Here is a 25,649-nt window from a genome sequence, read left to right as displayed (position 1 = left end):
CTAGAATTGAATACAATGTTTCAAATGAGGGCAGAGGAGGGATACATGCTATCACTCATACCTGGATGCTCCGCACTTTTTAAAGGCACTCAAGATCACATTCGCTTTTTAGAGTGCTACATTATACAGCCGACTCAGTTCAATCGTATAACCATTTATACAGTGTTTACAATTTATACAGTGTTTACAAGGGGTCAGACACCAGGCAAATTACAAATAAAAGAAAAAAATTGTTTACTGCCTTTAAGGAATTTATGATCTAATAGGAGACCACACATACTTACAAGCTGAAAAGAGAAAACATCAATTGAATTCAAATAAACATTTATTTTGTTGTTCAACCATATCTGACTCTTAATGACACCATGGACTTTTTTCATGAAGTTTTCTTGGCAAAGATACTGAAGTGGTTTGCCATTTCCTTCTCCATTGTATCTCCATTTTACAGATGAGTAAACCGGCAAATAGGTTTGCCCAGGGTCATACAGCTAGTGAATGTAAGTAAGAGGGAGGAAAGGAAAAAGAGAGGGAGGGAGGGAGAAAAGGAAGGAAGGAAGGAAGGAAGGAAGGAAGGAAGGAAGGAAGGAAGGAAGGAAGGAAGGAAGGAAGGAAGGAAGGAAGGAAGGAAGGAAGGAAGGAAGGAAGGAAGGAAGGAAAGAGGGAAGGAGGGAAGGAGGGAGGGAGGGAGGGAGGGAGGAAGAGGGAGGGAGGAAGAGGGAGGGAGGGAAGGGAGGAAGAAAAAGGGAGGGAGGGGAGGAAGGAAGAGGGATGGAAAGAAGGGAGAGAGAGGGAGGAAGGGAGGGAAAGGAGAAAGAAGAGAAAGGGAGCAGGAAGGAAGGAAGAAGGGAAGGAAGGAAGGAAGGAAGGAAGGAAGGAAGGAAGGAAGGAAGGAAGGAAGGAAGGAAGGAAGGAAGAAAGGAAGGAAGGAAGGAAGGAAGGAAGGAAGGAAGGAAGGAAGGAAGGAAGGAAGGAAGGAAGGAAGAAAGAGGGAGGGAGGAAGGAAGGAAGGAAGGAAGGAAGGAAGGAAGGAAGGAAGGAAGGAAGGAAGGAAGGAAGGAAGGAAGGAAGGAAGGAAGGAAGGAAGGAAGGAAGAGGGATGGAAAGAAGGGAGAGAGAGCGAGGGAGGGAGGGAAAGGAGAAAGAAGAGAAAGGGAGCAGGAAGGAATGAAGAAGGGAAGGAAGCAATGAAGGAAAGGAGGGAAAGATAGGAGGAGGAGAGAGATGATAGGAAGGAAGGCGGGAGGGAGGGAAGGAAGAAAGAAGGGAAGGAAGAGGGATGGAAAGAAGAATGGTGGGAAGAAAGAAAGAAAGAAGAGATGAAAAGGAGAAAGGAAAGGAAAGACTAAAGGAGGAAGTAAATGAGCTGGCTAAGTGCTAATCCGGCGCTGGTGGCAAAGCCCAGCGGAGGAAGAGTTCCAGGCCCAGCAGTTGCTAAGCCGGATCTCTTCCCCATTCTCTAGTCCCCAACCTCCAGGACCAGAGCCAGGGGCCCTCGCTTTCTTCTAGCTCTCGCCGAACTTCCTTAGTTTCCCGCACCACTATTGGCGGCGGTGCTGGGCCTTTTCGGCCCCCGTAGCTGTCACTGCAGGGAAGTCTGTCCCGACGCGGCCGCCGTAGCGAGACGCACTTCCGGCGTCGAAGAAGACTGTAGGGGAGCTGGGAGCGCGATGGTGAGTGACTCGGCTTCCTTCGGTTGGCCGCTTTTGACCGGATTCTCGGGGCTCTGGCGGCCGCGACTGGGAGCTGGTTGAGGACCCGATCCCCGAGGCCCGGGTTTAGGAGCGGGCTGGAGAGAGGCGCCGGAGCATGGGGGGAGGGCCTTCTATTTTGTGGAGTCATGGTCGCGCCTCCCCCCACCCCCACCTTCCCAGGCCGCTCTGACCCCACAGCGCCGAGGCCCCGGATCCTTGGAGCGCGTTGTGGGGTTGGGACGAGAGGCAGACGTGGTGCCGCACGATTCCTCTCCTTCCCCTCCTCTTGGGACTTCTGTTTTCCAGTCCGTAAAATTCGAATTCTCATTGATCTAAATCCTTATCCAGCTTCTCCCCAGTCTCCCTCCATGCCTCTCTCGGAGGCTCCCTCCCGTCCCTGTCCTGATCCCGCTTGCAGAGAGCCCTTTGTTGCTCGTCTCCCCCATTCGACTGTGAGCTCCGAGAGCACAGGAACTGAGCATTTTTGTTTCTTTGTGTCTCCAGTGCTTAACACTGCCCTGTAAGTGTTTACTGCTGTGATTCTCACTTAGCGTAAACATTTTAATTCTTCTGGAATCTTAAGCAAGTCTTCCCTTTGTAGTCTCGTTTCTTCACCCTTAAAACGCTATGGAAACATAAAACCTGCGGTATGACGGTACAGTAAAAAAAAAAAAAAAAAAAAAGCTCCCACAGCTCTGGAGTCCGAAAAGCTGGATTCAGATCTTGCACCTGAGGCTCAATATCTGTGACTGGGCAAGTCGCTGTGGGCCTTGGCGTCCTCTTTCATAAATATGTGGGACTAGAGCCGGGCTTCCTAAACTTTTTCCGCTTGCCATCCCTTTTCTCGAGAAATTTTTACGGAACCCCGAGTATATATGTATGTGAAATAGGTACGCAAATAATACACTTACTGATAATAAGTCATAAATCTTATTACTTTAGAAATTATTTTGGTCTCCATGTAATTTTAGCATTCATTAAAGAGGAAAACAAATTTTCTAATGAGATGGATATGCTTATTTCCTTTTACATAAAGGAATGTCATAGAGGAATTTTTGATGCCTTTCACTATTGTGAAGTTTTTCACTATCCCTCTCCTAAAGTTACTGGACCCCGTAGAGAGTCGGGACCCACAGCTTAAGAAGCTTTGGACTAGAGACCTTCTAGGTCTCTTTGAAATCAGTGATCCTGTGTTTCCCTTTAACCCGATGTGTTCTCTGTTCCCTTCTGGCACTGTTCTTGGGCCCAAGCCTGTTGCTGTGTTTCTGTAGCAAGAAAGAGGCTTCTTGAATTAGCCTCTGTGACTCCTGCTGCAGATGCTTTTTCCCAGCAGCTTGTTGGAATAAGTCCTGTAGTAGTTATACATACTTTATGGGTCCCGATCCTGATTGGAGCCCCAAATAAATTTTTAATGATGATAGTATTTAATATTTAAAGACAGGAACCACGTCCCTCCTGGGGGGGGGGGGGGAAGGACTAGATGGGAATGGATTTTGATGGAGTCTTGTCTATAGAGTAAAAATAAATATATTTGCCCTGTTGTCAGATAGCTATTACTTAACCAGGTAGGTGATCTTCCAGTGACCTCTAATTATTTTTGTTACTAGAAGAATAAGGATATAATTGCAATGCAGAGTCACAGAATGTCAGTATTTGAAAGGACTTCAATAGTCATCTAGTCAGAGACCTGATAGGAATCCCTACTATGGCATATCCAACTTCTACATGAAGAAAGAGGAGCAGCTTCTACCACTTTGGGACAACTTTAATTGTGGGAACTTTTTCCTGACATTAAGTCCAATTTTATAGCTTGTACCATTATTCCTGGTTCAGAGCAGATAGAAATCCTTTTTCATGTGTAAGCCCTTCAAATGCCAGGTCACAAGTATCATTCTTTATTGAGTTACTTCTTAATATTACAGGATTGTGGATTTAAAGCTGGAAGGAACATTTGAGTTCAACTCCTTCATTTTACAGATTAGGATGCCATGCTCAGGAGTCCCCTGGCTCCAAATCCAGCATCCCTTCTACTGCCTTTGCTGCCACTCTTCAAAACTGTGGAAAGAAGAATGCTAAATCCTGAAACTGCTGTTTACTACCTGTCTGATCTGGGCAAATCTCTCAACCTCTCTCACCCTTGGCTTTTTTCTGTAAAACTAAGAGATTGGATTAGAAGATCCAAATGTATAATCTTGTGACATGGTCTCATAGGACTACATCATGATATGTGAATTGCCCATTACTAGAGGTATTCAAGTGCAAGCTGGATTACCAACTATGGCTGTTGTAAAAGTTGTTCTTGTTCAGATACATCACTGACTTGGTGTTTTTATTAATAGTTCTAGAAAAACTGATTTTTATGTAGAGAAAGAAAACAATCCAGAAAGACTACTATGATGGCACTTAAAGTGCCTCTCATTCAGACTATGTAAGAAGTGCAGATATTTCAGGGAAGCCCCCACTAGTGATTTAAATAATAGTAAAGCTCATATAACCCCTCACAAACATTTCATTCTTAACAAATCACAGAACTCTGAGACGTGTGTTATTCACTGCTGGTGGTGATGACTTTAATTTAGCTGAGGTCATATAGCTAATAAGTTATAGGGTCATAGATATTAGAATTGTTAAAGGACTTCTGAAATTGCCTTCTCTAGTTCCTTCATTTTATAGATGGGGAAACAGAGCTCCAAAAACTAAGTGATTTGCCTACCATCTCATAACCAGTAAATAATAGCCAGGATTCTAATCCGTGTCCTTTGATTCTAAATTGAACACTTTTATTTTGCTTTAATATGTTGCCTCTTATTGACAGAGCTGAATAAAGTCATCACTCTAGTACAATTTGTACAATACAGTTTCACCAATATTCCTTTTTGTTAAGCATTATTTTCTCAAACTGTGGTTACACCTGGGATTAAATTTCAAGTTAAATTCTTAAGACTTTTAGGGGCTGCAAAGGGAAGAAAGGTAAGTTAGTTAGTAACTTACCTTTAAGTTAAATAAATAAGTTAGTTGGTTAGTAAGTGAATAAACCCAGATTCTTGTTTTAAAATGGGACCTATTTTATAGAAACATAGTATTCTCCATCTGTTAATTTTCTCTTATACGACATTGTCATTTATTTTAGAAAACAGTTATTCTGGACTCTGTCATCTGTTGTTCAGCATAAATTTTTGCATTAATCTGCTGCATCTTGATATACTTCTCAATTTGTTTAATTTTTTCAGGGTCAAAGTCAAAGTGGTGGACATGGTCCAGGAGGTGGCAAGAAGGATGACAAGGTAAATACTAGAGCAGACCTAATATAAATACAGTTATCCTAATCACATTGGGGTGGGGGAAGGGGGAGGAGTTTAGGGACACAGCAGTGCCCTTACAACCTAGAAAATTGATATAAAATTTTTTTATTTTCCCTTTGTAACAGAGAAGAAGTTTGAATTAAGGTATTAAAAGATAAAATATGTTTGATGTTATACAATACTGTACTTATATTTTGTACATTTTCAAGTTTCTAAGTCTTTTTTCTGTGTCATCTGTGGCTTCCCCAAAACTCCCCCAAAATTTCTATTTAATTTCTTATGCTGACCTTTGATACAATGAAACTGCAATGGAGAAAGTCACTGTGTGAAAGGGATAACTATAAATTGTAGAACAAAATAATATATCCATATAGACTTGTATTGTAAAATGCCCCTTACATCAAAGCCTTAGACTAAACATTTTTTTAACCAGCCTAACTTTTAGAAACATTTTAGAAATTGATATTGACCAATTCTGTATCTTATAGTTTCAGTTAAATGTTTTTCTTTGTTATAAAGAAAGTTTATAAGTCAAGAGGAATGAGGAAGGAAAAAGAAGGTGGAAAAGAGAAATAACTAATGTAAAAGCAAAAATAAGTATAAAATTTAAATAAGTCAATTTCTCTTTCTCTAACCTTTTAGACTAGAGATTCTTAACCAGTGGCTCATGAATTTGGACTAACATTTACGTCTGTATTTTCACTAACTGCTAACTGAAATATAGTATTTAGTTCTGTTATAAATGTAGGCAGCAAACCACAATAATATTATGCTTGTCAATAATGAAATTACTAGTGTCTTACAGTATTTACACATCAATTCTTTGAAATCATTGTAGCCTCTAGATCACAAGAGAGCATAGTTGTGTGTTATTTTCTGTTTAGTCTATATTTGAGTCTCATTTAGTTTCCTATGTAATCTCATATATTTTAATACATTATTTTGAGGAGGGAGCCATAGATTTCACCAGACTGCCTAAGAAGTTGATGACAAAAATGTTAAGAACTTCTTCATTAGACATTTAGAGAGTTAATGATTTTAAAGAATGATAAAAGAACAGGACCCTTTTGAAATGTCAGATGGGCTTGCTTATGGTACTACTGGTTCCCATTTCTAAATGAATACTTTAAAATATCGGTATTCCTAAACCATGAAAACTTGTTCCAAGTACCTAATTCTAAATGGAGTATAACTCTGGATTTTTTCTTCTCTGTACCTGATTTAGATTATTTTTTCCCCTCTCTCTCTGAATGTTTATACCTATTTTAAAATAAAGTTAAACTGATATATTAACTTAGCCACAGAGGAACTACTTTTTGTTACTTTAAAAGATGAAGAGAAATATAGTTTGATAAAGATCATTGCAATGTGAAAATAAATTCTTGTTTCATTTTATTTCTGTGTATTCCAATTTCTTTTTTATATATTATAAACCAAAGGACAAGAAAAAGAAGTATGAGCCTCCTGTTCCAACTAGAGTGGGGAAAAAGAAGAAGAAAACAAAGGGACCAGATGCTGCCAGCAAATTGCCACTTGGTAATTACATGATTGATAGGATATTTTCAAAGTCAGCTCTCAAATTTATGAAGGAAAATTTGCCATATTAAAATATAGGTTTAAGAAAGGTAGACATTTAAGAGGCTGAGCAGTAGTAGGGTCATAGTACTTGGATAGATCAACAAGAATTGACAGTAGCTTAGATAGGAGGAATAAAGAAATAGGTAAAATAAGACTTGAAATGTATTTTCCATAAGCTTTCTTGGCAAAAGGCCTTTTGGTAGGTTAAAGAAAAGAATAATCCTAACATGTTTTTTCTAAAGGAAGGTCAGAATGGTACTAGGGAACTATTGCTTCTAGTACCTCTTTATCTTTTGGAGTATAAAGAACATGAATAAAAGCACTCTAGTGCAGAAATATGTAAACCTAGTTTCATGCAGAATTACAGAGGCTTCCATTTCTAGGCATCAATGAAGCCCTTTGTTAGCTTTAGACTGTGGTGCTTTTGAATAATTATGTAGCCATATCCCCCCTTAATTATTACCATGCCTGAAGAGTGGAATTGGTATTAGTTTTATTTCTGCTCTGGCCTTTGTGAATTCCCTAAGTAGGAGAGCTATATGCTTTAGGATATTTCTTCATTTACCTGTGTAACTAAGATTGTTTTTTTCTTTATAGTACAGATGAATAACTATTCAGATGGCCAAATTAAAACTAATTGCTTTAAAATTAAGCAGCAGAAGAAGAATGTTCAAGAAGAAAATTTGTTTTAGCACTCTGTTATTTGCCTTTAAATTTTCTTTCTTTTTTTTTTTTTTTTTTTTGGATGAATTGCTATATTTCTAATTTGTGCTATGGTCTGAAATTTGGGCTCAATTTTTGAGTTGACTCAATATCTTAAAAATTGGTTTTGACTATGTAAAAAGAATCATTCAAGTATGCAGTTAAAAATGTCTTCCTGAGAAGAAATGTTGTCAAGAGGGTTAGTTTGGCTGGTTAATAGATATGTAAAGGAGAATAATTTTAGGTTGGAGCTAGATCATAGAGTGCTTTTAATGTCAAACAAAAGAGTTTGTATTTTATTCTACAAATAATAGTTATTAGTGCTTTTCCAGTAGGGAAGCGACAATCAAATCTGAACTTTAGAATATCATTTTGGTAGCTACATGAAAAATCAATAGGAAAGAAACAATTGGAAAGTGAAGTCATTTAAGAAGCTGTTTTACTAGTCCAATTAAGAACTAATAATCTCTTGAAGGAGAAATGTTATCCAGGGGGAGCTAGCAAAGGATTAAATATTGGATGGGATGCTTAGCCCAAGTTGTCTCAAAAAAGGAAGGATAGCAAGAGGATGCAACAGTTAGAGCAGCAGCCCTGGATTCAGGGATATCTGACTTCTAATGTAGCCTCAGATATTTAATATTTAGTAGCTGTGTGACCCTGGGCAAGTCACTTACCCCAGTATCCTCACAAAACAAAGAATGCTGGGAGAAAAGGAAATTGAGGATAACTTCTAAGTTAACTTATATAAACTGGAAGCATGATGGTGCTTTGAAAGAAATAGAGAAGCATAGTGCCTTGAGAATATTAGATATTTAATGTTTTTGGATTGTTTTGACTAAAATTAGAAGCTAGATCTTGTGAGAAGCAACGTAATATAGTGGATAGAACACTGCATCTGATGTCAGAATCTAAATTCAAATCCCCTCAGACATATAGCTATGTGACTCTGAAAAGTTATGGGACCTCTCTGGGTCCTCATCTGTAAAATGACAGGGTTGTCTTCAGTGACCTATTTGATGGCTCCTTCCCGCTCTAAGTATATGACCCATTGACTCTAAGGCTAATGCCTTCACCAAACCCCACATATTTAGGAGAAAAGATGCTTTTCTTTGGTCTCAATAGGGACCCAAAAAGTAGATTAGGTCTTATATAAATTTACACGCTACATATTGAATCTTGGGATTATTCTCCCTATTTCACTGGCTTTTGACTGATGGAAATTCTCTTCCTCTCCATTTATCTAATTACTTTTACTAAACTGATCAACATTTCAGGATTTGGGGAGATTCTTTTTAGATAGATTGTTCTTTTCAGTTGAGTGTGCTGAATTATTTGTTAATAAAGTATTACTTATTTAGCATTTTATAGTCATAGTATGATGACACTTAACTGTTTTTAATTACAGTAACACCTCACACACAATGCAGGCTAAAATTATTGAAATTGGAGAGAATTAAAGATTATCTTCTCATGGAAGAAGAGTTCATCAGAAATCAAGAACAGATGAAACCTCTGGAAGAAAAGCAAGAGGTAAATTACTTCACTTCTCTTTTCTTTTTTCTTTTTTGAAACAATGGAAACGGAATAGAATTTTCAGAAATAGTTTAGTTCTTAGGGCCATATCTTAACAAATAAAATTTGTAAAAGTAAATTTACCTATATACTTGATAAATTTTATGTCTTCTATGGTTAAAATGTTTCATATTTTAATTTTTCATTTATAAAATAATATTTTATAGATTTTACTTACTCTGTGGTGAAAATGCCCAAGTATATTTTAAAATAAATATTTCTAAAATAAAAAATTTAGGGGCAGCTAGGTGGTGCAGTGGATAGAGCACCAGCCTGGAATTCAGGAGGACCCGAGTTCAAATGTGATCTCAGACACTTAACACTTCCTAGCTGTGTGACTCTGGGCAAGGCACTTAACCCCAGCCTCAAAAATAAATAAATAAAATAAAATAAAATAAACAAATTTATGTAAATAGATTAAGTCCCACAATATCAAGTCTGGTTCTTTGAATTTAATGTTTTTCATTTTGGATCTATTCCTCTTGCATTAGGAAGAACGATCAAAGGTGGATGATCTGAGAGGGACCCCAATGTCTGTAGGGACCTTGGAGGAGATCATTGATGATAATCATGCTATTGTGTCTACCTCAGTGGGATCAGAGCATTATGTCAGCATTCTATCATTTGTAGACAAGGATCTGCTAGAGCCAGGATGTTCTGTCCTCCTCAACCATAAGGTAAGTTGAAAATTCTCTGTTAATTGGAGAAAGGCACTTTTTTTATCTTTCCTTGGTATTGACCAGTTTGGACTTTGGACCAACTAATGTCTGCTGTTTTTTTTTTTTTTTTTTTTTTTTTTAAAGTTTTTATTAGTATCTTATTTTTTAAACTTCTTCATAATTTTCCCTAATATATCCCCCCTCCCCCATAGGACATTCTATAGAAAAAAAATTAGTATTTAAAGACCAAAAGAAAAGAAAATGAGAAAGAAGAGTCAATACAACCAATCAATATATTGAAAAAGTCTAAAAACTTGTGCCTTGTTTCATGGACTACCCACCCTCCATGTGTTGGGGATATATCTTTTTTGAGTCATATTTCATCTTTATAATTTTGCTACGATCACTTGATTTTTTTATATATGGTTATTTTTTTCCATTTATATTGTTGCACTTGTATGTTTTCTGGACTCTGCTTACTTAATGCTGCATTAGTTTCTGTACATCTTTTCATGCTTCTCTGCTTTCATTGTTTCTTAACAATACACTAATATTCCATTACATTCTTGAATCACAATTTGTTTAGCCATTTAACCATTCCAGTCCACATTCATCTATTTTATTTCCAATTCTTCATTATCACAAAAAGTTCTGCTACAAATATTTTATTGTATTTGGGGACTTTATTATATTATCAATTGCTTCCTTTCAGGACAAATTCAGTAACGGAATCTTTGGGTCAATGGTTATGGACATCTTAGTTACTTTGCATAATATCAAATTGCTTTCTAGTAATATCACCGTCAGTTAGGCAAAATGCAATTAAATACTAATTACCTCTTATATATCAGGTACTACCAAGTGATAGGGATATTTAAAAAAAAAAAAAAGGCTAAGTGTGTACAAACAAGGTATATACAGGATAAATATAGAGGGAAGTCACTAAACTATGGTTAACACTTTATAAACAACCAATGTCTGTAATAATACTGCCATTATTTATTAGGTTCATGCTGTGATAGGAGTTCTAATGGATGACACAGATCCTCTTGTTACGGTAATGAAAGTAGAGAAGGCCCCCCAGGAGACATATGCTGATATTGGTGGATTGGACAACCAAATTCAAGAAATTAAGGTGAGAATGAGAAACAGAAGTGGATTTATCAGAAGTCTTAATTTCTTCTTCTACTAGTTAGTGGCTTTAATGCATTGATATTCATGATTTCCTCCTTTAGTGATTAAAGTAGTGGGCTGCTTTAGACGTTGCCATTTGGGGATTCATTTATTGTTTTGATTTTAACAAATTTAGTTAATACTGGCATAGGGAAAGAAGTAGACAAAACAATTCCAACAGCATTACAGCTATCACAGCTTCATATGTTTTTATTATAAGCATAATCCTGTGGCTCAGACTTAAAATATTTTAAAATTATTATTATTATATTGTTATAATTATATTACATTATTATTATTATTATTATTATATAATATTAATATATTATATTATTTATGGTCTGGGAAAACTATACCAGAGTATTGGTAATGGGCTGATTAGAACTGTTATACTGACCCCTATGTCATCACTGGAGGGCACCAAAGCTCTCTACATTCATCCATCCATCCAGGTTTCCATACGAGTGAGTTGTTCAGAAAAAGCTCTGTGGACCCTGGTAATTTCTTATAATCTTTATGATACCATGAAAGCTGATATTTATTTAGTACTCCACAGGTTGCAAAATGCTTTTTTACATACTTTGTCTCATTTAATCTTACAGCAACCTGGTAAGAATCAAATGGGGTACTATGTATGTGTGCATGCACGTACCTGTGAGAAATATGTGCTTTATGTGTATCTACCTATAGACAGACACATATGCATACAAACACATATCTAAATGCTTGTGTAACTGTTATAGTGTTATGTAAGTACTATATTGTTATTATTAATAATAATGTCCCTAAGCAAAAAATCCTCCCCTCCCCCCCAAAAAAGCATAAGAGAAAACCATGACTTCAGTGCTCATCAATCAGCAAAGCATTTGTTAAAGACCTATTATGTGCCAGGCATTAGTCCAGGTACTGAGGATACAAATGCATTGTGTGCAATAGTCCCTCCTTGGAAACTCCTTACATTCCGAAAGAGGAGACAACACAGACACATTAAACCTGAAAACAGCACCAAGACTTTTGGTATACTATTCATAGAAGTATTTACAGAATAAACACAAAGGAGTTAAATATAGGGCAGTTTGACAAGGAGGCATTACCATTTGAGAATGTCAGGAAAGATTCTATATAGAAGATGGACCTTAACTATGTGTTGAAAAGAGATTATATGAGCAGAGGCAAGATCAAGTATGAGGATAGGAAGGACAAAGGCCCAGAAAGGGAGAGGACCATTGTGGGTAAGGACTAGAACAAAGGCCTGTATATGTCTCAGTGCAAGAGGGCAGAAAATGTACCATGAGCCTGAAAAGATTGGTTAGCAAAGTTGTGAAGGACTTTGGAACTAAAGAGAGGGATTTGTATTTCAATCTAGGGACAATAGGAAACCACTGGAGTTGATTTGAGGAGGGGGTGATGTGATCATGTCTGCCCTTAAGGAGAATCACTTTGGTAACAGTGTCAAAGATGAAAGGATAAAATGGGAAAAGACCTGAGACAGTAGAGGATTTAGAAGGCCACGACAAGGGTCTGGGGAGGTGTTTGGGGATCGATTGAAAGTAGTAGCCTTGTGAATAGAGAAGGTGACAGATCAAAATCGAAAGGTGGATATTTTAAGGTTGAGGGAAATTAGCATGGTTGAAAGCATCAGGGAAAGAATCAGTAGATGGAGAGATATTGAAGGAGAGAGGAGAGACATTGGGTTTGCAATCTGTAGGAGAAGACTAGGAGGGTGGAATTAAGGACACATGTATAGGCTTTGACTTGTGAAGGAGAAAGGACTAATTCATTATCAAAGACTAAGAAGGAACAATTGCTCAGGAAAGAGAAGGACCTTGCCTGTACAGATCATAACCACTTTACAACTTAATAGATGATTTCATCAGGTGCTATTGTTTTAAAAAAAAAAAAAAAAAATCACCTGTTGGCCATACTTGGTAAAAAGATTGTACTCAGCCAAGTTAATCCTGGGACACCTTACACCACTTAAAAGAATTCAGAAATCTAGAATCACTTTCATCCTGAGATGAGTAGAATATAAATAGATGAAACAGAATAATAGAAGAAACGTGATTAATTGGGTTCCTATCTTTTTCAGATGTGGAAGATGGCTATTTATTTGTAATTTGACCCTTTCTAAGCACTAGTGATTGAGCCTGGCCCTTGCTTAGAAGAGTAAAGATTATCTAATTAGAAGCTACTGAAGAGTAGCAATTAATAGTAATAAACTAGAGGGAATTCAGTTCAAACTAGGAAAGGATTATACAAACACATATATAGAGATGCATACATAAACATACAGAAAGATAGCAAAGTATAAGTGAGTTTAATTGATGGATTTCAGTTTAAGCACAGTTTATATCCTAGTTTCTTAAAAAAAAAAAATCATTATTTTACTGAAAAATGTATTTTCTAGGAATCTGTGGAGCTTCCTCTCACTCACCCTGAGTATTATGAGGAGATGGGTATTAAACCACCTAAAGGAGTCATTCTCTACGGCCCGCCTGGCACAGGTACTCTATGTGTTTGATATTTTCAGGGCACTAAGTATATCTGTTTTGGGGAGGAGGAGACATGGTTGCTTTCTCTAGATACTGGGAAAGGTTCTCTTTTGGAAGAAGGAAGCCTTTCCTATATAGCTCCAGTGACAGAACTAGGCCTAGTGGGTTTAATTTATAAAAAGGCAGATTTCCTGAAACACAAGAAATTTCTTACAATTAGAAGCTGAGCTGAGAAGGCTTCTCACTTGTCAATAGAAGGTACTATTTCTTAAGTTATGGTTCATCCTCTATGTAGGGGATGTGAAACTGAATGTCAGGATCACAAAATTAGGATTTATTATCAGTAAATGTTTTATTTGCACAACTATTTTATGTAGCTATGTACCTGGGATCACATAAAAATTTCTCAGGCAAAAAAGGTTACAAATGGAAAAAGTTAGTCCTATTGTAGATTACTGTCTAGCATGTAACTCTGGTGAGGTCGACTTCTGCCAGCCTCGGTTTTCTCATTTTAAAAATGAAAATTATAACACCTACCTTCCAAGGTTGCTGAGAAGATCAAATGCGCAAACATACAAAGTGCTTTGCAAGCCTTAGATTCTGTGTAAATGCTAATGCTATTAATTAATACTACTGCTTCTAAATAGCTATGACCTTAGATAAATTAAGTCTCCCTGCATTTTTCTTTCAACATCTATAGAATGAGGACTTAAACTTTAATCTCTGACATTCTTTATTCTTTGGTTGGCATTTGTTTCTTTGTATCTTTTTAGTCTCCAGCCTAGAAGAGAAAAAAGTCAAAGAATATTTTTTGTAAGGAAAAAGACAGTTTGAACATTTTGCTGAGATCAACAGCAAGGCAGTTATCTTTAGCACATGGACTCTAACTAGCTAGAAATGGGCCACAATGGAAGGACACTGCTGTCAGCCTTTTGAAATTAATGTTGGGTATAGGGTATTTAACTGTCAAGCCATATGTGGCTTTCCAAAGAGCTGTGGCCAGGTTGTGAAGGCTTAGAACTCTTCAATCCTAGAAGTATAGTAAGATTAGAAATGTATTTCTTGAAAGGAGAAAGGAGAGCTAAAGTGGAGTCAGGCAATGATTAATAATTAACTTAATAGAAGACTTGGCAAATCCCAGATACCAGGGTCTCTAGCAGTTTCATTGGCCAGCCACCTAGTAATTGCATTGTGATCCTAATTAAAACAGGAGACATGTATTTCATTCCTATCAAGAATGTTACTACAGTCACCTAGAAAGAAAATATCAAAGGTACTGAATAGTACCACTCAGTTCAAGCAGTAGTGAGGATCTGCATGAGTACTCTTGGCTTTTTCCCAGGTTCTTCTGCACGTCTCAGGAAAAGATGCTTTGGAACTCTTTGTAGAGCCACTTAATGATCCTAATTTGATGATTTAATGATCTCAGTTTGAGAACTAGAGGAATCTGTTGCTTTTTTTTTTTCTTTCTGGAAAACCAAGATAAACTCATTACCAATTTACTGCATTGATTATAGTCATAATAGCTTTTAAAAGTCCATCTCCTAAATAGTCAGGAATTGTTACCTGTGTCAGTTGATAGTTTTCCTCACAAACAAAATTATAAGTCCTTGACAAAAGCATAGAATTAAATTGCCGAAAACTACTAGATTGCCTCCTACTTCAAAAGAATTTGTTAAAATTCTGATTTAACCTGGATCTTATTATTTGTGTGTCTTTCAAATATTGCTCTACAGTTTGTCTTGGTATACTTAGTTTTAAAGTACAAATTAGAGTTTGCTGGCCATTTTTATTTTTAATAAAGAGTTATACTTTTAAAGAAAAGGTTTCATTGTATATTGCTCCTACTTCTCATTGTCCTTACCTGCTAAGAAACCTGTATGCTGGGCTTAGATTAATAGAAGCAATTGTTCCCTTTGTAGTAGCTGTAGGAATTGTAGACACAAAGTACTGGGGTGGAAATAATCAGTCTCAAAAATGTTCAATTCTGAGAAGGGTTAGAATATGATTTTAGATATCAGGTGGAAGATACTTTAGAAGTCATCTCATTAGTCTCACCTCTAAATTTTCTGACTAACTACACCTTAAGTAATTTTGACTTCTAAATTCCTAAAGTCAATTGTAATTTGTCTCACACTAATTTGAGGCATGTCTTTGATTCATCTTCAACTGTTTAAATCTTTTGAATGGATTTAGTTGGGATTTCCAACTCTTCCCCCAATTTTGCTACTAGGTGAATGCAATACCATAATACCATAGTTTCTTTCCTGACTGACCTTGAACTCATGTCATGATGGTTTTTCACTGTATGAAACAGAGTAATATTGTGCACTTTAAAAAAAAAAAAATTCTCCCCATCCCATCCCCAACTTTTTATGAAGTTAGTTTTCATAATATCCTTGTGGGATAGGAAAGAAGATAATAAAATGATAGTAAGTAATTGACTAGAAGTCACAAGTTATTCACGGAATATTTATTGATTGAATATTACATGTTAGTGTTTGAGTAGTCAGTTATTATAACTTCAGGTCAAAATCCCAATTAGCATCATCAGCAATATACCAGAGGATCTAAAAGAATCTTTTAGAAATCCTCACAGAAGGATAGCTTATCTTAATTACTTTTGGAACACGTAAATTCAAAGATGAGTACTTAGCATTCAAGAAGATTACACTACTGTTCTAATAGTGGAAATCACATTGATACAATTCAGTTAGAGTTTACAAAACATTATTGAAAGGCATCATCTACAAATTACTGAAAATATCAGCACTCAACTTAGGAGGCAAACAAACTGGTTTGGAGGCCCAAATTCTTCACTAACTGTATGACCATGGGAAGGTCATTCTAGCCCTCAGTTTTCTCATTTGTAAAATGGGAATAAAAAGGCATAAACTACCTGTATTGCACACAATTGTGGTGAGGAAAATTGGTCAACTAGTATTTATTAAGTGCTGACTGTACCAGCCATTGTGCTGGAAAATGTTTTTAGATGCCTTAAAATGTGAGGTTGTAGAACTAACATGATTATGTGCTATCTCCTAAAGATTAAAGTGACTAGAGAGAAGGCTTAAGTGGGTACCAAGATAGGATATGGTATTATGTATCAGGAAACTTGGATCTTTCTCTAGTTCTGCCACAGACTTCTTCCTTTGTTCCTGAGTAGATACGTCTATAGCAAGCACATGAGCTGTACCTTAAGAGGATCTTGTGGTTCTAGAGCTCTTGGTAGTATACAGAATGCTTTGCTTAGCATAGTCCTGTCTGGAATATAGTGCAAGTATAAATCTCATTTTACAAATGAGGGAATTGAGATTTTTAAAAGTGAAGGAATTTATTTACATATGGTCACATAAAGCCAGGATTTGAACCTTGAAACCTAACGTTTCCTGACTGAAAACTAATATTCTTTGTATAACTTCCAGGGAATAAATTATTGTTTTACCTCTGAGGTCAGTTTGCTGTTAGTTTTAAAGCATTTAAGCAATTCTTTTTTTTTTTTTTTTAATTAATAATTTTTTATTATATATATATTTTTTTTATAATATTATCCCTTGTATTCATTTTTCCAAATTATCCCCCCCTCCCTCTATTCCCTCCCCCCGATGACAGGCAATCCCATCCATTTTAGTCTAGATACAATACATGTGTGTGAATATCATTTTCTTGTTGCACAATAAACATTAGATTCCGAAGGTACATGCAACCTGGGCAGACAGATATTAGTGCTAACAATTTACATTCACTTCCCAGTGTTTCTTCTCTGGGTGTAGCTACCTCTGTCCATCATTGATCAACTGGAAGTGAGTTGGCTTTTCTTTATGTTGAAGATTTCCACTTCCATCAGAATACATCCTCATACAGTATTGTTGTTGAAGTGTATAGTGATCTTCTGGTTCTGCTCATTTCACTCAGAATCAGTTGATTTAAGTCTCTCCAGGCCTCTCTGTATTCCTCCTGCTGGTTATTTCTTACAGAGCAATAATATTCCATAACCTTCATATACCATAATTTACCCAACCATTCTCCAACTGATGGACATCCATTCATTTTCCAGTTTCTAGCCACTACAAAAGGGGCTGCCACAAACATTTTGGCACACACAGGTTCCTTTCCCTTCTTTAGTATTTCCTTGGGATATAAGCCCAGTAGTAGCACTGCTGGATCAAACGGTATGCACATTTTGATAACTTTTTGGGCATAATTCCAGATTGCTCTCCAGAATGGCTGGATTCTTTCGCAACTCCACCAGCAATGTATTAGTGTCCCAGTTTCCCCACATCCCCTCCAACATTCATCATTATTTGTTCCTGTCATCTTAGCCAATCTGACAGGTGTGTAGTGGTATCTCAGGGTTGTCTTAATTTGCATTTCTCTGATCAGTAGTGATTTGGAACACTCTTTCATGTGAGTGGATATAGTTTCAATTTCTTCATCTGAGAATTGTCTGTTCATATTCTTTGACCATTTATCAATTGGAGAATGGTTCGGTTTCTTATAAATTAGGGTCAGTTCTCTATATATTTTGGAAATGAGACCTTTGTCAGAACCTTTGTTTTTAAAAATATTTTCCCAATTTGTTACTTCCCTTCTAATCTTGTTTGCATTAGTATTATTTGTACAGAAACTTTTTAGTTTGATGTAATCAAAATCTTCTATTTTGTGATCAATAATGATCTCTAGTTCTCCTCTGGTCATAAATTCCTTCCTCCTCCACAAGTCTGAGAGGTAGATTATCCTCTGTTCCTCTAATCTATTTATTATTTCCCTCTTTAGCATTTAAGCAATTCTAACTGAAATATGTATGTGTGGGGATGTTTTTTTCATCTAAATAGGTAAAACCTTGTTAGCCAAAGCTGTAGCAAACCAGACCTCAGCTACCTTCCTCAGAGTTGTTGGTTCTGAGCTTATACAGAAGTACTTAGGAGATGGGCCCAAGCTTGTTCGAGAATTATTCCGAGTAGCTGAGGAACATGCTCCATCGATTGTTTTCATTGATGAAATTGATGCCATTGGGACCAAAAGGTATTCCATTCTTTTTATTGAATTTTGAATATTTTAAAGATGACTTATTGAAAGTGTTTTGTAAAAATGAATGTTTAAATGGATTTCTCTGGCATAGCAGATATTATAGTTATCAAGGAAAAAATGTAAGCCTGGCAAATAATTTATAATGATTTTTTTCTTTTCACATGGTACTTTCCCTTTCCCTTTCATATGTATAGTATTTTGGCTCATTGATAATTCTACAGTGTGAGACTAAGATGCATCCTGTGAGATTAAAGATTAATATTTGAGAGAGATACTGTCTTATTACAAATTTAAATGTCTGCAATTAATACATTAGAGAACCTAGCCTTTAATTAGATCTTCCTTCCTTCCCTTTTTTTCTTACTCCTCATTTTCCAAGGTATGATTCAAATTCAGGTGGAGAAAGAGAAATTCAGCGGACAATGTTGGAATTATTGAACCAGTTGGATGGGTTTGACTCTAGAGGAGATGTAAAAGTGATTATGGCCACAAACCGAATAGAGACTTTGGATCCAGCACTAATCAGACCAGGTTAAACTTTTTTTTTTTTTTTTAATGTTATATCATTTTTCAAAATTCTGCTTTTCAGGAAGCTTTAGCAAGCAGCTATTTAGAAAATCTTTTTAGAGCAACTTTAAAGTGAGATACATGAGTCCTATAACTAAGATTTTTGTACCAAACAAATGCCTTTCCTTTCAGCTAGATCCTGCTGCCAGACTCTGCCTGTAAAATTTGTCTTTTAAGTCTTAGTCTATAACTTGATGTTTATCCTAGTAGAAATGGATTAGATCTCAAGGAATTTGTACCTTCTCTAAAGGAATATTATGTATAGTATTTTTTAAGTTGAGCTGGTCCCCTGAAGTCAGGTGCCATTAAAAGTTCATTAACCTAATTTATTTCCATGCAGGAGAGGATTTCTTTTGACCTGGATCAGAAGCTGTGGTCATATCGACAAGACAATGTTAATTTAAATAAATATGTTAACTTTAGTACACCAGAATTTATGGGTTTGTTTGCTAGAAGTACTTTGGAAAATTAGCTTCTATTGAGTCAGAGAAAGATTGGACTAGGACCACAATTTGATAGTAGCTTCTTTGAGTAGATAGTTGCTGTTAAGAAGAATAGAAACCTCTCCATGACTTCTGACTCTTAATGCTTTCCAGAAAAATCTCTTGTGCACAGAAGGGACCAAGAGGAAGTTGCCTTTACCTAATTGTTATTGGTTTTATTGATATGTTCCTCATTCCTTGCACTTCCAGGCCAGGCCAGATTTACTGAAAATCTAGAATTGTGTAAATGACATTGAAAACATTTTATACACACAGGCCGTATTGACCGAAAGATTGAGTTCCCTCTGCCAGATGAAAAGACCAAGAAGCGCATTTTTCAGATTCATACAAGCAGAATGACTTTGGCAGATGATGTAACTTTAGATGATTTGATCATGGCTAAAGATGACTTGTCTGGAGCAGATATTAAGGTAAAAAATATGTTTACACTGGTAATGGAAAACCATAGTTAATTTAAAATAGCTAATGGATATGTATAACTTAGGTGCTAATTAGGCAATAGCTTAAATACTATTTTTTATTTTAATTTAGCTGTAGTTATTGTTGATTTACCACCACATTAAAATTATGAATGTTCTTTTATACTGAAGATCTTTAATTTTATTAAAAATAATGATTATTCTCAGTCACAGTTACATTTTAAAAGAAAACAAAACAAAATATAGTTATGGAGTAACTGATCCCCAAAGTGAGTCATTTTGTTGTTCTGCTCCTGGTAACTTTTTCAAGCATGCTTGCAGTGGTTTGAATTTATACATCTTTAAAAGTGAACAGTCTACTCTGCTCCCTTCTTAAAGGAAGAGAGTGGCCATTGCTCTTAAATGTGGTCAGAACTATCAGAAATGTAGATATCCTGCTCTGATCTTGGAATTCAGTGTTTTATTATATTCTGACCAGTCCTACTAAATCATGATTTGAAAAGGTTCTGCCCCTTTGTTTTACATCACTGATACTCGTAGTAAGAGAGTTTTATAAAAAAAAAAATCAAAATGTCCCAAAGCCTGGTTATAGTTGTAGGAGTTCTTATCGAGCTTTCATTCTTTCTTTCTAATGTTTCATCAAACTGTAACCTGTAGGCACTGCATTGTGGCTCATAGAATTGAGACCTCTGTTCAGGTAGCTAGACTTCACTCACAGAGTGTGGAGATCTTTGTAGAACCAAGTCATCCTTAATCATTAATTGAAATAATTTTAATTGCTGGGGGATGATGTACAGCTGTCCTCAGTTTACTAGGATAGTAGTAATAGAAGTAAAAGAATAGAAAGTTATTCTTTCACAACAATACTGTGAATTGTTGTATTATTATTCCTCCTTTGCAGATGAAACAAGCTGAAAAAGATGGTAACTTGCCCACAGACTTCCAGTTCCCAACTCTTTTTTTTTTTTGGGGGGGGGGTGCAATCATAGAAATGTATTTTCACATTAGTCATGTTGTTAAGGAAAGTGCCACAAAAAAAGAAAATAATTTTTATTTCAATATGCTTCAGACTCCATATTTCTTTCTCTGGATATGGATAGCATTTTCTATCATGAATCTTTGGGAGTTATCTTGGATCATTGTATCGTTGAGAAGAACTAAGTCAATTATAGCTGACCATTGTACAAATTCATTGTTTAATCTGCAATAATATGCTGCCTCTCTGCCATGCTGTTTCTCATGAAACAGTTCCTTCTGTCAAACAATTGTGTCTTGATATGATGAGTAGGCTTTTCCACTAAGAAAGTTACTATCTTTTAGTTAGAGTTTTTCTAAGTAGTCCTTTTAACTGCTGCCTATCCCCTCAAATATCCAAAATTTAGCTTTCAGCTAAAAAATAATTGCTATATTTTTCTTCCATAGAGTTTTAGTAATTCACACCTCAGTTTAGCTGCACCACGCTCCTTATTTGAAAATATCTCCCCTTCCATGTTGCTAGCACAGTTAGATGTCTAAGGTCCAAGTCTTTATTTTTAAAAATTCTGTTGCTCTTTTGCAGGCAATTTGTACAGAAGCTGGTCTCATGGCCTTAAGAGAACGTAGAATGAAAGTAACAAATGAAGACTTCAAAAAATCTAAAGAAAATGTACTTTATAAGAAACAAGAAGGCACCCCAGAGGGACTGTATCTCTAATTGAACCACGCTGCCTTCATGAGAATTGTTGGGAGCTTTCCAAACCCCCTGAACTAATAAAACTGGGAGAACTGAAGGGGCATATATGTGCTCTAGTAGGCCTTTCTGAGCAAGGGTTTTTTTTATATATTACTCAAATAGGATGTGTGAGGTACCCATTGAACTGCTAGTCTTTTGTTCACTGTGCTACACTGTATTCCACAATAAAATATTCTCTTTCAGAAGGCATTCACGTATCAGTTGTCATCTGCTGGTAGATAGTATATGTGAGGGTGGTACCAGTAAGTCAGCCAGTGAGTAACAACAGTTTCATGTGTTAAGCTTCTCCCCTGCAAAGACAGCTTATACGAAGGATAAACAATGTCAATTTATCTTGCCATTTCAACATCTCTTCTGAAGACTGGTACATTTGTGGGTGGGTTTTCTTTTTGGCAAGACAGTAATTTAGAAGTTATTTTACTGCTTTATTCAGAAGTTTAATATTCTTGGAGAGTAAACTCTAGCACATGCTTTAGATTCCCATCCCAGCCTTCCCTCACCCTGCCTGCACACGCGCACACACAAAGTGGGTATGATTTGCCTGAACAATGCCTTGAAAGGTCAGGGTGAGAGATCTCAGGCTAATACTGCCTTCTTACTGCCACAGACCTGGGCTCTTCCACTCCCAGCAGTCACTGACAATGCCCTTCAAAAGAGTTCTTCTCTCTTCAGGAGCTGCCTGGTGCCAAGAGATTAAATGGTGTGCCTGAGGTCAAAGGTCATAATGTTAGATGGATTAGTCTAACCCAAAGCTTAAAACCAGTTTGCAACCCCATATGGAGTCATGACTGGAGATCCAAGAAATTAATGATTTATATCTGCAAATGTTTGATTTGTAAACCTATTTTATAGACCTGAGATTGGGTAAAAATTTCTTGGGTAAAAGGGGGTCATGAGTGGAAGAAATTTAAGATCTGTTTAACCCAGGTTACTCCCTTAATGAAACTTTTGAGACCCAGGGACATGAATGGCTTCCCCAGTATCATAGGCAGTAGCAGAACTCAACCTGCAAATGAGATCTCCAGTTTGAAAGCTCCTAGTGCAGCTGTAGTGAGATCAGACACCTCTCCTTTGATCAACAGGCAATCTCCCATTTTCTGATCCTACTAAAGGAAACAAGAGTCCAGTTTTTCACATAACCCAGTTCCTGTTTAGCTTTTCATGTTGGTGGTGGCCACATAACTCATTTACCTCAATTACTTCAACATGGTCTTAAGTCATACTCAGCTTGTTTGTGCTCTGTGGTCTCCCCATGAAATGGCAAGTCATGTCTTTTTTCTTTTTACTTGCAACTTAATAGTTTCCTGGGTGTTAGCTCCCAGACCAGGAAATCAATGTGTTCATTAAATCCTGTGACTGTGCTAACCCCTGGGCGTGCAAAGGAGGCAGAAACAGCCCTCTGCCCTGGAGGTCCTTATGTCCCAAAGGGGAGAAGAGGCAATTTTGTCAACGTTGCATACAAGGTAATCAAGGGTCAGTGGTCCCAATTGTCTTCTACCACCTGTTTTGCAGCCCCTTACCTAGGGACAAGAGAGATTGAGAAACCACCAGTCACACAGGCCTGTATGTGTCATAGATAGACCTGAGCCCAGATTTTCTTTGCTGAAACTCTATCCATTATGCCAGAGGTGACTGTAGGTAGCCCATAGCACTCCCCACCCAGTGCAGCAGGGACCAGATCAAATTAATTGGGAAATGCTTTATCAAATATATAAAATTGCAGTAAAACAAAGGTAGTGTTAATATGTGGTTTTCTAAGTCTGATGCAGTGGTCCCTTGTATCTATTATGAGTGACACGGATGCCGCCTCTCAGATCAAGCTCAGGGCTGCCTTTTTGGAGCTGCCACAGCACACTTCCCGACACAAATGCTAGAGAAAGAATGGATGTTGGTAAGGAGGGCAAATTCTGGCATTGAGTTAGGTCTGAGACCTAACAAAAAAAAAAAAACAGCTAACAGAAATGTGATTGGATCAAATGATGAATGTTTCCCTTGCAGTCAGAGGAAGCACTGGGGCATCCACCTTCCTGTGGGGCCTTCCAGAACCAACTGAACTGGTACTGAAAAGTCCTAGGGTCAACTCTACAGAAAGACAAGTCACAGACAGCACACACTTTTATGCTTTAAAGTGTGTGTAACTTAGAAGCCTCACTGACTTAGTCTGGCTTAGGTTGGTGTTTTTGATGGTAGTCAAGGAGACTGCTGGGGGGAAAATAGCTGTTGCAGAAGGTGAAGCATGAGCCCCCACTCTGACTCTGCCCTGGCTTCTTGAGTACTGCCCGTGATCTGGATGTCACCAGACAGCTGACTCCACGCTTTATGCAGCACTCCTACAGACACTGGCCATATGAGCCCACCTGGCAAGGACTGGCCTTACTAAAACAATCCCTATATCAAGGAACTTGTTAGTTTTTCACAGAACAGAAAAGAACAGAGGTTAAGAGGATGACTTGCCCAGGACCAGGGCTAGAACTCAGTTCTTGAATAATTGATCCAAGTTTCTCACCCCTAAACCAGGATGCCTCTAACTCAACTCACAGTAATTTGTGATCTCATCCATGTGGATAGTTCCTCCAACAATGCCATTCACAATCCAACCCACCTGCCCCATTCTGTTCTCCACACTCCTTAGCACAGGAGTGTGGTGGTAAATGTTTAATGACCAGCTCTCCAGAAAAATGTACACACAGTTAAGTTTAGTCTTTGTGGTGAATATTTTCATCATCACTTTGTTAAATCTTAAAAATCAACAAAATAATAACTCAAGCCCTGATTTGTAACATTTGCCAATTGCTAAGGTTCAAATGCTTCCATTGGATTAGAGAGCTAGCTAGGAGTGAACTCCATGCTTCTGGGTCCATTTTCTTGCATCATCCAGATGCCTCTGGACCAGGACCACAGTGACACCTTATGGGGAATCAATCCATCATTTTTGCATTTTCCTCTTCCCCATCATGAAGCAGCATAATCCTGTAGCAACAAATTCTGCCCTCATCATCTTGGCCACTCTACGTGACTCTCTAGCAGAAGAAAACATTACCTTTGGGGATGTGATTCTGGCACCCAGGGACTGCTAGGCCTGAAGTCGGGAACTCCTGTATTCAAATATGGCTTCAAGTCACAATCTCTGGCTCAGTTTTTTCACCTGGGGATAATTACAGCTCCAGGGTGATTATAACAAACAAGATCATATTGTAAAGCACTCAGCACAGAGCCTGGAACAATAGACTTAATAAATGCATTCTGAACTGGGAGCTAAACTTCTCTAATAAGTACCTAAAATGACAGAAAAGATGGCTTTCCCCTATGAAGGGCTACCAAATGTCTCTCAACACAGTTCTACATATTCTCTGGCTCATGTGGCAGCTCAATTTACCAGCAGAGCCAGGTGCTTCTAGAGGGAAGGAGTATGTATTCATGGTTATTACAAAGGAAGGCAATATGGTATCAACTGTTTTCCAGCAAAGAAAGTGGTACATGGGATAATATATTGGTTCAGAGTCAAATCCGACCACTGCTTTGTTTGATCTTCAACAAGTCACTTGACACGGCTCTTCCCCCCACTCCAACCCTAGCCTTAGTTGCCTCATCTTTACATGAGTGGGTGGTCTCTTCCAGCTCTAAGATCATATGAATTACCTTGTCCTTGACTTCTCTGTTTGCACTCCCCTGCTTGGGATATAATTATTCTGGAAATGTGATTAATTTGACATTTGGGGAATAATAGGTGTCACCTAAAATAGCAAAGTTGCCTAAATTTCTATTCAGACAAAACAACTGAGTTGGAGGGCATGGGGAAGGGCGAGGATGGATCATAGAGCCAGCAGAGTGACTCAGAATTAATGAGGATGATGAGGAAGATGATGTTGAGGATGACTATAAAACATGTTCACAGAACCAGTATTATCATTTGGTCAGAAAATGACTTGGCCAAGATCTCACAGTGACTTAGAAGTCACACTAGAAATCAAGTTTTTTGACTCCCAGTACAAATCCTTGTACTTGTTCATTCCCCTGTCTCCAATCAGTGCCACATGGATATCATCCTAAGCAGACAGAGATTATCTGATCTGTTTAAAGTCCAGTGAAGGAAACATCACGTTGTATATTTTTGCTGTGTTCAGCTAAACATCATCTGGGAATCTTGCATTTCTCATTTGGATCACCCTCAACTCCCCCAAATCCAAAAGATAATTTACCCAGAAAACTAAATTTCATATACATATCT

The 25,649-nt window shown here is 37.3% G+C and overlaps 1 protein-coding gene across 2 annotated transcripts; it reads left to right on the top strand.

The window, feature by feature from the left end:
- The first annotated feature begins 1,574 nt into the window (after positions 1-1,574).
- Positions 1,575-21,610, top strand: PSMC1 (proteasome 26S subunit, ATPase 1). 2 transcript variants are annotated; one of them, XM_074289736.1, is made up of 11 exons: positions 1,575-1,670; positions 4,922-4,975; positions 6,433-6,529; positions 8,679-8,803; positions 9,337-9,522; positions 10,511-10,639; positions 13,085-13,181; positions 18,005-18,194; positions 18,580-18,731; positions 19,526-19,680; positions 21,248-21,610. In XM_074289736.1, exons 1-11 carry the CDS (start codon positions 1,668-1,670, stop codon positions 21,380-21,382), a joined length of 1,323 nt encoding a protein of 440 aa, XP_074145837.1. In that variant the 5' UTR covers positions 1,575-1,667; the 3' UTR covers positions 21,383-21,610. The 2 variants fall into 2 exon arrangements, with proteins under 2 accessions (XP_074145837.1, XP_074145838.1); XM_074289737.1 differs by lacking the exon at positions 1,575-1,670 and adding an exon at positions 3,668-3,939.
- The last annotated feature ends 4,039 nt before the right edge of the window (positions 21,611-25,649 follow it).

Source organism: Sminthopsis crassicaudata, chromosome 2 (assembly GCF_048593235.1).
Source record: "Sminthopsis crassicaudata isolate SCR6 chromosome 2, ASM4859323v1, whole genome shotgun sequence".
NCBI lineage: Eukaryota > Metazoa > Chordata > Mammalia > Dasyuromorphia > Dasyuridae > Sminthopsis > Sminthopsis crassicaudata.
This window is presented reverse-complemented; position numbering and strand designations above follow the sequence as displayed.

What these genes read in the sequence shown, in the direction of transcription:
- PSMC1 (XM_074289736.1), top strand. An exon ending in GTGGCAAGAAGGATGACAAG is followed by an intron (nt 4,976 to 6,432) that starts GTAAATACTAGA and finishes TATAAACCAAAG; the next exon opens with GACAAGAAAAAGAAGTATGA. An exon ending in CTGTCCTCCTCAACCATAAG is followed by an intron (nt 9,523 to 10,510) that starts GTAAGTTGAAAA and finishes ATTATTTATTAG; the next exon opens with GTTCATGCTGTGATAGGAGT.